We start from the raw sequence: 13,365 nt of genomic DNA on the forward strand, positions 1-13,365 counted from the left end.
ACACATGTGCATGGGCTGCACAGCCTGCTTCCCAGCAACCCAGTGCTTCTCCCAGGAAGGTCCGGCGGGGCCAGGAGGAGGAACTGGGAGACACACAGTCTGCCTCAACTAAGCCTTCTGAATGGAGAGGGCCACGCACACCTGCACACACACATTCATTAGTGAATGGAAACCTGGTACACTTCTAAAGTATTTCAGTTTTATGTGTGTTTGAATAACAACATCTCCCTCCCAAACAGACCCAAGGCTCAGTCCATACTAATAGAAATAAGCTTTACAGAGAATATAAATAAAAATATTGAATTTGATACAGAATAAAACACATGAATGTTTCTGAGTTATATCACAGTTCCTACTAGAAGTGAATAGTTAGATTTTATGATATTTAATTATATAGTTCTCCCAAATTAAATAGCCCACTTTACTGGGATGTTTGGGTATTATTTTGGATACCACCAAGTAATCCAGATTGAATGAAATGTAAATTCAAAATAGGAAATTACTCTGAAATATGGTAACTTTTTAATCCCACATCATTGTGTAATATCTTAAGACTGTGTTTTAATTTTGAACTGACAAAACCAAAGAGAATATGTCAACAGAAACCCTTTGAATAGGATGCACTACATTTTATTTTCCTTTAAGACATTATGCCCTATGAATATTTTGCTACTTTAACAAGGCTCTGGATCTAAGGCACATGAATTCTGACAAGCAACTAGAAGGCTGCTTCACTCCCATGACTGGAAAAAAAATCCAAAAGGAAAACCTCTGATCCTAAAAGCTAGCTAGCATTCATCAGACCTTACGAAGTTCCAAACCATTCCAGTGAAGATGGTTATGTCCTCTTTCTGAAATGGCTTTTATTTTTAAACCCGTTTGCTGAATCAATGATGTTTGTGTTCTAGATCTTTGTCAGACACTCACCTGTGACTTTCTGCAGCAAAGGTGACAACTTGGACTCCTCACAAAAGACCTGAGCCAGGGCTCTCTTCACCTTTCCTTCAGCTGCAGCCAGGGCCTTGTCCTCTGCGGGTTCTCCGGTGACAGAGTAAATGTATGTTAGGAGGATGAGCAGCTCTTCGGGGCTGTAGTCATCACTGGTCCTCTGATCTGAAGGCTTAATCAGGGGCAGCAGCTGATGTAACACCCCAGACATTGTGGACGCCCCGATGCTCTGAAATAAAAGGTGGTAATGCGACAACATGTTTAATCTTGTACAAAGATGTAATTCACGCACCATGTCAGTCCAGACAGCGCGCAGACAAGTCTGTGATGTTCACTGCCTACACTGCTCCTTATTTGTTTATATCTTGTCCTGGAGAGAATACTGCAAAAAAAAATTAGCATTAGAGTTGCTTGTTTCGGAAGATCTAGTTTATAACAGATTTAGTTGATAAAACTAAAAATAATATAAAAGATCTAGTTTACAAAATAGTTAAGTTGCAGACCCAATGATTTTATCTTGCATTTGGTTACATGAAATCCACTAGTTTTAAAAATAAAAATGCAAGTACTTCAGACACTAGAAACTTAAGATAAAAGTAATATATTTGTAAAGTAAATGATCAAAAATAAAACGTTAGTATCCATATATCCAAATGAATGCTGACACTCCTTCAGAGAAATGAGCTCAGATTTTGCAGCATACTCTTTTGAATATTCTCTACATTAGTAAATATCAGTGTGAAAGAGTTCTTTTACAAAATAACATTAAGTCATTTTCTCCTAAATCTAGTGAACAGAATAAGGGATCAAACTGAGTAATGTCACTTGGGCTTCAAAGTATCTTTGGGTCAGTATGAAGGTAATTCACCTCAACACTGAAAAAAAAATTTTTTTTTGTTTTTAGCTCTTCCACCAATCACATGAACGATATTTAGGAGAGAATTTCAAAATTCCTCACATGTGAAAATAACACTGCATTACTGGAATAACTGCATAACTTCCAAAGCACTATGCACAAATTCTGAGGTTACTGGTGCATAGGTAAATCCCCATTTTAAATAATGTAATTTAATTTAACCTATAATATAAAATAACTCTATAAAATAAAACCCAACTAATTGTATTTATATTAAAACCTGGGGCCAAATGATCATAGCTTCCAACTTTCACATTGTTCACTTAGAAGTGTTTGTGGAGCATCTACTAGGTTCCAGGTACTATTCTAGGTCTGGGGATACAGCAGCGAACAAGATAAGTCCCCTGCTCTCACAGCCCTTAGGGAAAACAGACAATTAGAGGCCTAAAGAAGTAAAATATATATTAGATAGTAGTAAAAGAGAAAAATAAAATAGGAAAGGAAAATGGGGCCTTGGGGTGTGTGTTTTATAGGTGAACATGAACCATCTTAAAGAGGAAAAGCCATGTGAATAAGGGAGAATTGGAATAAAGAAAGACCTACAGAAACTCTCTGAAGTTTGGCCACAAGCAGCTGAATGTGATTTTGTATGGGGATAACTCCCCAAGATGAGCTTTTCGAGTTGTCATTTCTACACCTGGATATATCATCTCAAGGTTAAGGTTCACAATTATATTATTTAGTACAAAACAGACAAAACAGCTGTTACCATTTATTTCCACAAAAATATTGGATGTTCACAATGTCCCACACAAAATAAAATGGTAAATCTTTGGAAAGAATAAGATACAAATGGAAAGAATAGAATGGATATTTTACTTATAAGACATGATTTACCAAGTACAAATCCACCCACTTCTCAAAGGAAACTAGCTGAAAGTTTTGAAGGCATCCTAGAACTAACCTACAGCCTCAGGATTCTCTGGAGAGAAACCTTCAAGGGTCCTTTCTTTGCTTTACAAGCTGCCAAAAGCAATTTAGAAGAAAGAAGCTGTGTGGTTGGCCTGTTAAAAAAGGGGCCATGGAGGCTGCAGTTTTTGTGGGGTTTTTTTGTTTGGTTGGTTTTTGTTTTTCTTTTTATTCTATAACCAACTCCTTGGATGACATTAAACAGATTCCTTCATTGCTTTATATCCCATTTCTAAAAAGCAAGTGTATATTATATATCTAGTATCTATCCTAGAGAAGGCCTATGATTCTTTCCCCAGAACAAAAGGATTTTTTTAAAGATACTTACACAAAGTAAAACACGGTAGGATAATCATCATACTCATTTGAAAAGACTCACTCCCTAGCATCTGGCCCTCAGACCATCATTCTCAAGTTGTTAATCTAAGATATGTTGCAAGAGAGCAAAACCCCTTATTATTGACACTCTAGCAGATTTCTGTCTGCTAGATAATAGCTATGAATATCAATTTCCAAAATTTCATTCTCATCTGCTTAATGCATTCCAAAAAGTTAATCACTGAGTTGAATACAAAGTCAAGAATACTGCTCCATCTTAAAGAGGCATGAGATATGTGGAGATGAAGAGGCTCTGTTTCAAAAAGTATAAGGTAACTGTGCATCACTCCAAACTGATATAAATGACTGCACTAATGAATAAATGTAGAAGAGAAAAATCTGCCTTAAGAAAATTCCCCAAAACTTACGTAGATACGCACCACCTGGAGGTAGAGCTTAATACCCCCACCTCATAAGTGTAGGCTGCACATGATGACTTGCTTTTCAAAAATTTTTTTATAAAAAGGGGAGAGGTGGGAATGCTCTAGCTGGCATAGCTCAGTGGATTGAGCATAGGCCTTTGAACCAAAGGGTCACCAGTTCGATTCCCAGTTGGGGCACATGCCTGGGTTGCAGGCCAGGTCCCCACTGGGGGCCAAGTGAGAGGCAGCCACACACTGATGTTTCTCTTTTTCTAGTTCCCTTCCCCTTTCTCTAAAAATAAATAAATAAAATCTTAAAAAGGAAAAAAAACAGGGAAGGGAGGAGTATCTTTACTTTAGCCAGAAGATCAAGGTTAACATTACTAGTGGTAAGTCATATTGATATTGCGCCCCTAATAGGATCTAATGAGAATGACACTCACTTTTGTGGTACCCTTCTCCCAAACCCAACAGCACATGATGAAACTTTGGCTAAATCCTAACTGAGAGACATTCTACAACATGCCTGGCTAGTACTCCTTAAAACTGCCAAGGTCATAAAGAACAAGGAAAGGCTAAAACACTACCACACACCAGGTCAAACTTAGGAAATATAGCAACTAAAGGTAATTTGGGATTGTGGAACACAGAAAGGATATTACGGAAAAACTAGTAAAATCAGAATAAAATCTGGAGTTTATACTTAGTCATAATGGACCAGTATTGGTTTCTTTGTTCTGACAAATGTACCACAGCAATGTAAGATGTTAACAATAAGCTGAGAGATATACAGAAAATCTCTGTACTATGTTCGCACATAGCTTACCTTTCCTGAAATCTAAAACTGTTTTAAAATAAAATATTTATTGGGAAGGGAAGAAGGAGGGGAGGCAAGGAGAGCAGAAATCAGGTGAGACAAACCCAGGGCTCTTTTGATCTCCTTTCTGTTAGCCTGAGAATGCCAGGAAAGGCGGTTTCTGCTCAACAGGAGGAAGAACTCCTATAACCCACAACGAGAAAAGGGACTGACTCCAGAAGCAATAAACTCGCCACCAATGGCAAAGGGAGGTAGGTGAGCATCTGGAAAGGCTGAACCAGAGGGAGTGCCATGCCACTAGAAGGTGAACTAGAGCTTCCTAGTGCTCTCCATAAATGCGTGGCTCCAGACTGGATATGCATTCACCATCCCATCTTCTCTGCTCTGACAACGAAACCTCAACAAGAAGGAAGAAAACCATCAGTGATTCCCTAGACTGAAACCTTTTCCAAGGTGAGAGAAAGAGTCTGAGGAGGACTAATAATGAGGATGCAGAAGTAAGATTATATGCCCGGGTTTGAATCCTGGCTCTCTTACTTATTTGCCATGCGACCTTGGGCAAGTTGTTTAACTTTGCCAAGTCTCAGTTTCCTCATCTATTAACATGGAAAAAATACCAGCATATGCTTGAATATTAAGCAATCCCAAACAATAGGCACCATTTTCATAATTCTGAGACAACTATTTAAAATACTTTGTGGTCTAAAATAGGGTAATCCCCACAACTGGGCAACCTTTGTCAGGACTCAAACATAAGGGGGCACCCTCTTTTCTGAGGGCTAATTTTTGGGGAAAACACTTTCTCTTACATCTGAGGATAGACAACAATAGCTTTTGCTTCATAAGGTTGTTTTAAGGATTTAATAATAGAAGTAAATCATGTAGCACTGTGCCTGGCACACAGCCTTGGATAAATGTGAACTGTCACTCCAACCACTATTGCCCGCCACTCCATGGTCTCATTTCCTTCCCAGCAGAAGTGATAGAGATGATGGGTAAGGGAATGAAATGCCTTCTAGGAATAGGAAGTTAGCAGTCTCAAAGGAGGGAGGAGCAGCCTACAAACTGCAAAGTTAGTCGAAGGTTAAAGGCAATGTAAACATTATTAAATACTGCTTTTAAAAAAAGCACACACAGAGCAAACCATAACCAAAGCAAAAAAAACCCCAACAACCAGGGATTAAATTTCTTATTCATTTTGATATAAATGGGCCCACTGGTAGGAGGTGGAAGACTAGAGCTGTGTCTTGTGACAAAACGATTCTGTAGACTGGGGCTCCTGTTATTTTTGAATGAGTCCCCAGTAACTCCATACAAAGGGCCCTCTGTAAAATGCATGTTGTCTTTAGAAAGTCCAACTCTTTGGCTGAATTAAAACACCTCTGCAAAGTCAGAGTCAGTCCTTGTGCTGGCTACCTCTGCAGGCACGAGGAGCAAACAGGCCACCTTCTGTGTGGCTGCCGAGCAGGCTGGGGTGGCTTCACACCGCTCCTCTGCAGTGCAGAGCCTGCAGACACTCAGAGAAACTCTAACCCACTGTAGGGCGCTGCTGCAGAACCCACCTCTGCAATCCCTCCAAGCTCCTGCTCAGTCCCAGGTATGCTGCCAGTAGGCGCCTGAAGGAGTGCTTATGGCCCTTCCTCCCCAAAGATCACTTGCCGTCCTTGCATTAAGACGTGCCACTAGGCCTTAAATTCCCTTAACAAGCCATTCTGCTTCTTTATATGTCCTAGGAAAAGTGGAAACATGTAACTGGGATGTGTAAGGATAACTCGCCAAGGCACTAATGCATTCTTTATTGTGTACATACGATGTGCCAGCTACCTTGACATTGTCTGGGCATACAAAGAACAAAGGAAGGCAGAAGATTCCAGAGCTACAGGGGAGTGTGGTAGGAGTAAACAGTACAATGATGCAATAATAAGAGCTTTAGTAGAGGTAATTCATTTACTTTAGAAACACACCAAAGGAACACCTAAATCCTGGAAGAAGTCCTAAACAATCAGCATCTCATATGAGGAAGGAGCAGAGCTCTGAGAAATGAGTGATGGGATAGGACACTTCCTTTATTCCCTCAACAAATAGTTAATGCACACTTACTAGAGTGTGTGCTAGGCAGAAAAATGGCCCCCCAAAGAAGCCTGAACTCTAGTCTCCAGAACCATAAATATGTTACCTTATATGGCAAATGGGACTTTGCAGCTGCAATTTAGGTTACAAATCTTGGGATGGGGAGACTACCCTGCATTATCGGGTGAGCCCTATCTAATCACACAAGTCCCTAAAGCAGAAGACTTTTCCTGACTGTGGTCAGAGGGAGATGCAATGATGAGGGTCAGAAAGAAGCAACACTGCTGACTTTGAAGGTGGAGGAAGTGGGCTATGAGTCAAGCAACGCAAGCGGCCTCTAGAAGTTGGAAAAGACAAGGGAGCAGATGCTCTCCTAGAGGCTCCGGGAAGAAATGCAGGGCTGCCAACACCTCGATTTTAGTCCAGCGAGACTGGTATGAGACTTCTGACCTACACAATTGTGAGGTAGCAAATTTATGTTGTTTTATGTCACTAAGTTTGTGGTGATTTGCTATACTAGCCACAGGAAATTAACACCAAGTAGTTTGCATGAGCCAGGGCATGCGAAGCTCCGCATCGGAGCCCATGGCCCAGGCAGAGAACCTGGTACATTGTAGGGCTCCCTAAATACTTGCCAAATAATGGAAAGAACAAGAAGAGCAAGCAGGAAGGTCCCTTGGTGGGATCTTTTCCATCTGTACCACTAGGGATCCAGTGAGTGCCTTTAGGGAGGTCACAGAAAGGGAAGGCATAGAAACACACCAAACTTAACATTTGGGAGCTACCAGTTTTGCTTAAAACTAGTTAGTTAAGACCTTGCAATCTCATAAGCCAGTAGTCCTCGGGCTCAAGATAAACACAAAGGACAGTGGTTTTTAAAGTGGGGCCCACATTCCCCAGATTCCAGAGAGACCTCTCAGGCAGTAAGGTCAGAATGTTTTTACAATAATACTAAGGCATTCTTTGCCTTCTTCACATTTGCACTAACAGTGCAAAAATAATGGGGGTAAAACTGCTGGCACCTTAGCACATCGAGGAGAGTGGCTGCAGACCGTGCCAGCAGGCACTGCAGTCTCTATCTCTCTGCTACATACACACAGTTGGAATTCTTTAAAAAGCCAGTTTCACTTAAGAATGCTCTTGATTAAGCAGTAGAACATAATCTTACAACACGTCAACCCTCACATAAATGTCTCTTCAACATTCTGTGCCACAGGAACTACACACAGAGCACTTCTGCTGCCTGCTGAGGGCAGTGGTTATCTGCGGGGAGAGCACTTACGTAAGCCTTTCCGTTGTGAACTAAACTGATGGTTTCTCTCATGCAATACCACTGTTAACTGAAAGAATTTCAGATAGGGAAATTATGATAATTAAGACTTGGGTGTTTGCCAAACATCTTCTCGAAAATGAACAAAGTGAGCTTGTTCCTTTAAGGAAAACAACTGATACATTTATTGCCAATGATAAAATTCTGCCTTTTAAGCAAAAAATTCAAACTTTGGAAAACTTGTATCTGTCACTGCCAGATTCTCCGAGATTAATGGCGACATTAAAAATGTGATTTTTTTGAACTGCATAATGAAATGTATCAACATTTGGAAGATCTGCATAGCTTAGTGAGCCAGTATTTTCCAAATGACCAATGTATGATGTAAGAAACTTGGTCATAAGCAAAAGAGCTATCCAAAATACAACACAGATGAGTGAATTTTTATAGAGAAAAAGCTTACCGATATAGTTTCCAACTTGACATTACAATTTACCTTTAGAAAGTCACCACTTTTAACAGCAAACACCCGAAAAGGCTACAAAAATATCCCTTCGTTTTCCAATTACGTATCTGCATGAGGATGAATTTTCTTCATATACTTCAATCAAATAACATAAGACAGCATATAAATTAGGAAGCAAATATGAGAATCCAATTATGTTCTATTCAGTGAGGCATTCAAAAGATTTGCAAGAATATGAACCCATGATATTCTTACTTATTTCTGTCTTTTGGAAATACAGTATGTCATTTATATTGGCTTATATACATGCTTATTTTTAAAGGAATTAATAACTATTTTTAACTTTTCTCAGCTTTAATTTCTAGTACAGCAAACACCAATATTTACTGACTTAAGGATGTCACATCCTAAAAAGAAAGCTCATTATTTTTACTCTCTTTTCCCCTTTTATGGCTAACGTGCAGTGAAGTGGTAGTAGTATAGCTTCAACTGCCTTTTATGAGAGAAGGCAAAGCAACATCAGTTCGTTAAATCAGAGCTTCTCAAAATTTGATATGCATGTGAATTACCTGGGGCTCTTACAAAACTCAATGCCGATTCTTTAGGTTTGCAATGGAGTCCACAGATTAGCACTTCCAACAGGTTCTCACGTGATCCTGATGCCGCTGCTCCAAGGACCACATTTTAGTGGCATCTGGACTGAACCACCCAACAATTTCTAGACTGCAGTGTGTACGAAAAAGAAACCATCCTATTTGAATCACTGTGTTTGTGAATTCCTTTGGTATCTCACCTTCATCTGAACACCAACATAACTCGCAAATCTCTATTTCTAGTCAACTTCTCTCCTTGCTCCCTACCCACACGGTCAGCTGCCTCTTGGATTTCTCCACTCATACAAGGCATCTGCAAATTAACTCAGCATGTCTAAAACTGAAACCAAGACTTTTATACCCCAATCTGCTCCTCAGTCTGCATATCTTATACTGTTGTGTGGGACCGTCACTCTTCCAGTTGACCAAGACAGAAACTTGGACTCAGCTGCAGCTTCCCCTTCTTCCTACCACATCAAATAAGCCACCAAGTCCTCACAATTTTCTATACCCATGTTCTCTCTATCCCTTCCTCTACTGCCTAAGTTGTAACTACCATTATCTCTAGCCATGATTTATCTCAATCTAAACCCAATACTTGATCTCCTTAAAATTAGTTCATGGTTTCCGCTGCCTTTGAGATAAAGCCTTTATATAGCATATGCATTTTACCTTCATGGTCACAATTAACTATTCAGCTTCATCCATCATGAATCCTTTCCTTACAGGGTACATGTCAGTTCTGCTGAACGACTCGCCCAAGCCTCTGTGTTTTTGTACATGATTATCTCCCTGCCCAGACTGTTTTCTTTCCCCTCTTTCCCACCTGGTCTCATGAGCCAATTCAAGTGTTATCTCCTCTGATTTTCCCTACATGTGTTAAATGTGCTTATTTTGTTTTCCCTGAGAAGCCTCTATTTCCCTCTACCATGGCTCTTATCACCCTAGGTTTAATTGTTTATTCATGTCTAGCTCCCTTCTAAGACTGAGAAATCCTTGATGGCAAGTATCTTACTTTTAATGGTATCTCTAGCACCTAGCTCAGTCCTTTGAACACAGTATCAAAGTATGCTCACCTTTGTAATGAAGTAGCTGACATCAGAAAAACAGAAATGAACATTTACAAAGATATAATTATAGATCATCTCATGTATTCCACCTGATTTTTCTGTAACACAGGTATTATTCTTTCAGAGGAAGAAACTGAGACTGAGAAAGGTTACCTGTCAAGAACAATAGCTGGCAAATGGTTGAGCTGGGTTCCAACACCAATCTTTCTCCAAAACCTACTTCTGGTCCACTGCACATTTCCTCTCCAGTGCTTTCCAACCAGAGGGAAGCCAGAGTTTGTGGGAAAGAGGAATCCAGACCCTTGAGTCAGGGTATGATGCCAGGATTCTGAGTGTGCAAATTGTCAAGGGAACCCAGAAAATGAGCAGACCACAGCAAGAGCAGCAATATGCCAACTTAACACATCAGAGGTGAGCACTGACTTACAGCTCTCAAGAATCCCAAGTAAGATAGATGACTGACCCCAGAACCTCATCCAAGGTTAAAAACCTCTGGTACATAAACATGTAGTTTTAGCCACAAATCTTAAGGCAGAATTTCCCATCCTGGTGTTGGCATGCATGTTTATCCCACAACCCCAAGCCCAAGTGATGGCCGGCTGGGGCCTGGGAGAGCCAGTGCTGCTGGGCCAGTGGCTTCCAATTCTGTGTGACTGACAACCCAGTGTATCCTGTACAAACAGCATAGTTTTCCATGTTACCCATCCCTATGTGAACAAAGGATGGGACGTGCTGAGAAGGTAGGCACCAAAAGGAATGAGACCCCAAAGTCATCCAAGAGGGTGGAGATGGCCTCCAGACGCCCCTGATTTGAAGAGGGCAGACCAGCACGACTGCATGGGCTCCAGAGGAGAAGTAGGAAGAGGGTGGTAGATCGAGGGTGTGGAAGTTGTATGGATGGGCTCAGGTCCCTTTGCAAGGGAAGTGGGAAGGGGCAAGACACAAGGTGGAGAAGAGCCCAGGCTATTCAGCACCACGCAGCCCACTGTTAGAACTTTTGCTTTTTTTCCTGAGATGAACAAGGCTTTAAGAAGAGGAATGGTATGATTTAATTTACGTTTTAAAAAGCTATCACTCAAGCTGTGGTGGAAAGAAGAGATGGCATAGGGGCAAGGGAGGAAGTAGGAAGGGAGTTCAATAATCCACATGAGAAGAAATGGCGCTTGGACCAAGGTAGATGCTTTGGAGGTCGTGTGAATTGGTTGAATCTGGAAATGTTTTGAAGCTAAAGCCAGCATAGGTTGCTGATAGATTGGATATGAAATGTGAGTGGAGAAGAATCTAAAATTATTTCAAGGCTTATGAATGGAGCTTTAGAGCAGGACGCAGTAGTTCAAAGGAGAAACAGAGAGGCAGAATTGGAATGAAATGTAAGAACAGGATGGATATAAATGTTTCAGGAATGGGACACATTTGAGCTCAGGGCAGTGAGAAAGGGACCAGAACAAATGGAAGGCTTCTGGAGTGAGTAACATATGGTACAGATAAGGAAGCTGGAAGGGTGTATTAGGAAGACAATAGAATAAGAAGATGTAAAGGAACCCAGGTGGGCTACTCTCAAAGTATGAACATGTTTCTCAAATCTTCTCCCTCTGAGGAATGAGCTGGTAATCTGTGTCTCGAAGTAAAGTCTTCAGTCAAAGTGAAAACAGATTCTTACAAACTTTTTCTCCCACTAAAAATACCATGTGAGAAAAAGTAGCATATAGTCAGTCATGCAATAGAATACCACACAGCAATGAATGCCCTATAATTTCATAGAACAACAATATAGATGAACTTTACAAATATATTGTTGAATGAATGAATCCATAGAAAAGAATATATTATATGATTCCATTTATGTAAATAAAAAAAAAACAGGGAAAACTAATCTGTTTTTAAAGTCCCTACCCTTCAGAAGAAAGGAGTAACTGGGAGGCTTCCAGGGTTGCTGGTAATATTCTGTTTCTTGATCTGGGTGCTGATTACACAGATGTCTTCAGTTATTAAAAATTCACTGAGCTGTATTTTTCTATGTTATATTTTACTTCAGTACAAACTCTTTAAAATGCCATTATACCAGGCCACATTTCCTATGTCCTGGGAAGAACAGAGCTATCCACTTAGAGTTCTTGTTACACATTAGCATTTACCCAAAGCGAGAGCAGGGGAATAGAAGCTTGCAAGAGTTGTGGAATAATCTAATTCTGCTACACGTAACTTCAGCTACCAGTACAGGGTACGGCCTTGATTTCAGAGAAGGATGGAAAGAACAACTTGTATTGGCTGTTCAATTTAAAACACTCATGTTTTAGGGGGGATAGAAACTGTTTGTGTAACTCCCTCCCCCATCTCTCAAGAATCGATGTTTCACTGTGCTTCAAACAGAACTGCCAAGTTTAAGGGGCTGTCTTCTGTTAACAGGCCAGCTGGGCTTTAAGTTGCATGAAACGAGGGACAAGCTACATCTTCAGAGGGCAGAACAGGACACCATACAGAGTTGGGAATGGTGCATCCCACAAAATCTCCAGCCATTTGTCTTTATCTGGTCACTTTAACGATTTAAGAGCTCTCCTTGCCATGTTATCATCAATCAATTACAATGATTAAGCAGCTGCTAAAAACTGGAGTTTTTAAAATGCAACTATCCGTGACCTAAATTTCCTGCTGGTTCTTTGGCCCCAAATTAGGCCAGTTTGTCAAGGGAGCCAATAAAAATAATAAAAACAGGTTAACACTGGGCTTTCTAAAGCCTGTATAAAAATACTTGCATTCCTCCCATCAGTGCCAACTCAATGTTTCCAATCTTTGCTTCAGCTCTCCACAGAATGTATACAGGATCTAAATACCCATCTTTCCCCCTTCTCTCCCTCTCTTGCTTTCTTTCTACTCTGGCTAAGCAGCAGCCCCACAACTCAGCAGGCAACTGAGATGATGTCGTTTTGCTGACTCCAGCAAAGAAGTGACATTTTGGCAAATTGGCGAATATGTGAGAAGATGAAAATATAAATCTTAGCTACCCTGATGGAGAATGTGATACTGCACTTCCTAGCCTGTGTGGAATTTGAATTCCAGGATGTGCAAAGCAAAGTAAATCAAATCAAAGACTACCGAATGAGGAGGAGGAAGAAAGAGAAAGTAGAGGAACAGCTTATAGTTTTTCGGTGAAAACCAGAACCTTTATCTTAAGTACTATTTCAACACATTTTCCATGACTCGACAGGAAGTAAGGAGAAGGTGCTGCACTCTCCCAGGCCCCAGGCTCCCTTGGGCGAGATACGAGAAACACGGAAATTCTCTTCAGTAACACTGCACCGTTCCTCCCATCTGTGACACACTCGCAGACACCTGCAGCTCAGGGAGCAGGGACAAGGCCCCAGATACCTCTCTCCTAGAAGCACCCCAGCCTGGGCCACCTTACTCAGAAGCACTTCAGGAACATTCTCTGCTCCAGAGGGGATGTTTGGACCAACTCCAGAAAAGGCTTATGTGCCATCATGGGGACCCAAAGGCACAATCGAGAAGGCAGCAAACTTGACTTCAGTGGTTTCTACTTTCCTTTCTCAGACTTTACCCCTCCCTTA

The 13,365-nt window shown here is 40.8% G+C and overlaps 1 protein-coding gene across 4 annotated transcripts in view; it reads right to left on the minus strand.

Annotated features, from left to right (window-relative positions):
* SCFD2 (sec1 family domain containing 2) overlaps positions 1–13,365 on the minus strand; it is a 320,652-nt gene that overhangs the window by 203,094 nt on the left and 104,193 nt on the right. For all 4 annotated transcript variants that reach the window (XM_037134595.2, XM_053654916.1, XM_037134597.2 and 1 more), the window contains exon 5: positions 928–1,177. In XM_037134595.2, coding sequence (XP_036990490.2) covers positions 928–1,177 — 250 coding nt within the window. The remainder of the gene's footprint in view (positions 1–927; positions 1,178–13,365) is intronic.

This window comes from Artibeus jamaicensis, unplaced genomic scaffold (genome assembly GCF_021234435.1).
Source record: "Artibeus jamaicensis isolate MK-2021 breed Jamaican fruit bat unplaced genomic scaffold, CSHL_Jam_final contig_889, whole genome shotgun sequence".
Classification (NCBI taxonomy): Eukaryota; Metazoa; Chordata; class Mammalia; order Chiroptera; family Phyllostomidae; genus Artibeus; species Artibeus jamaicensis.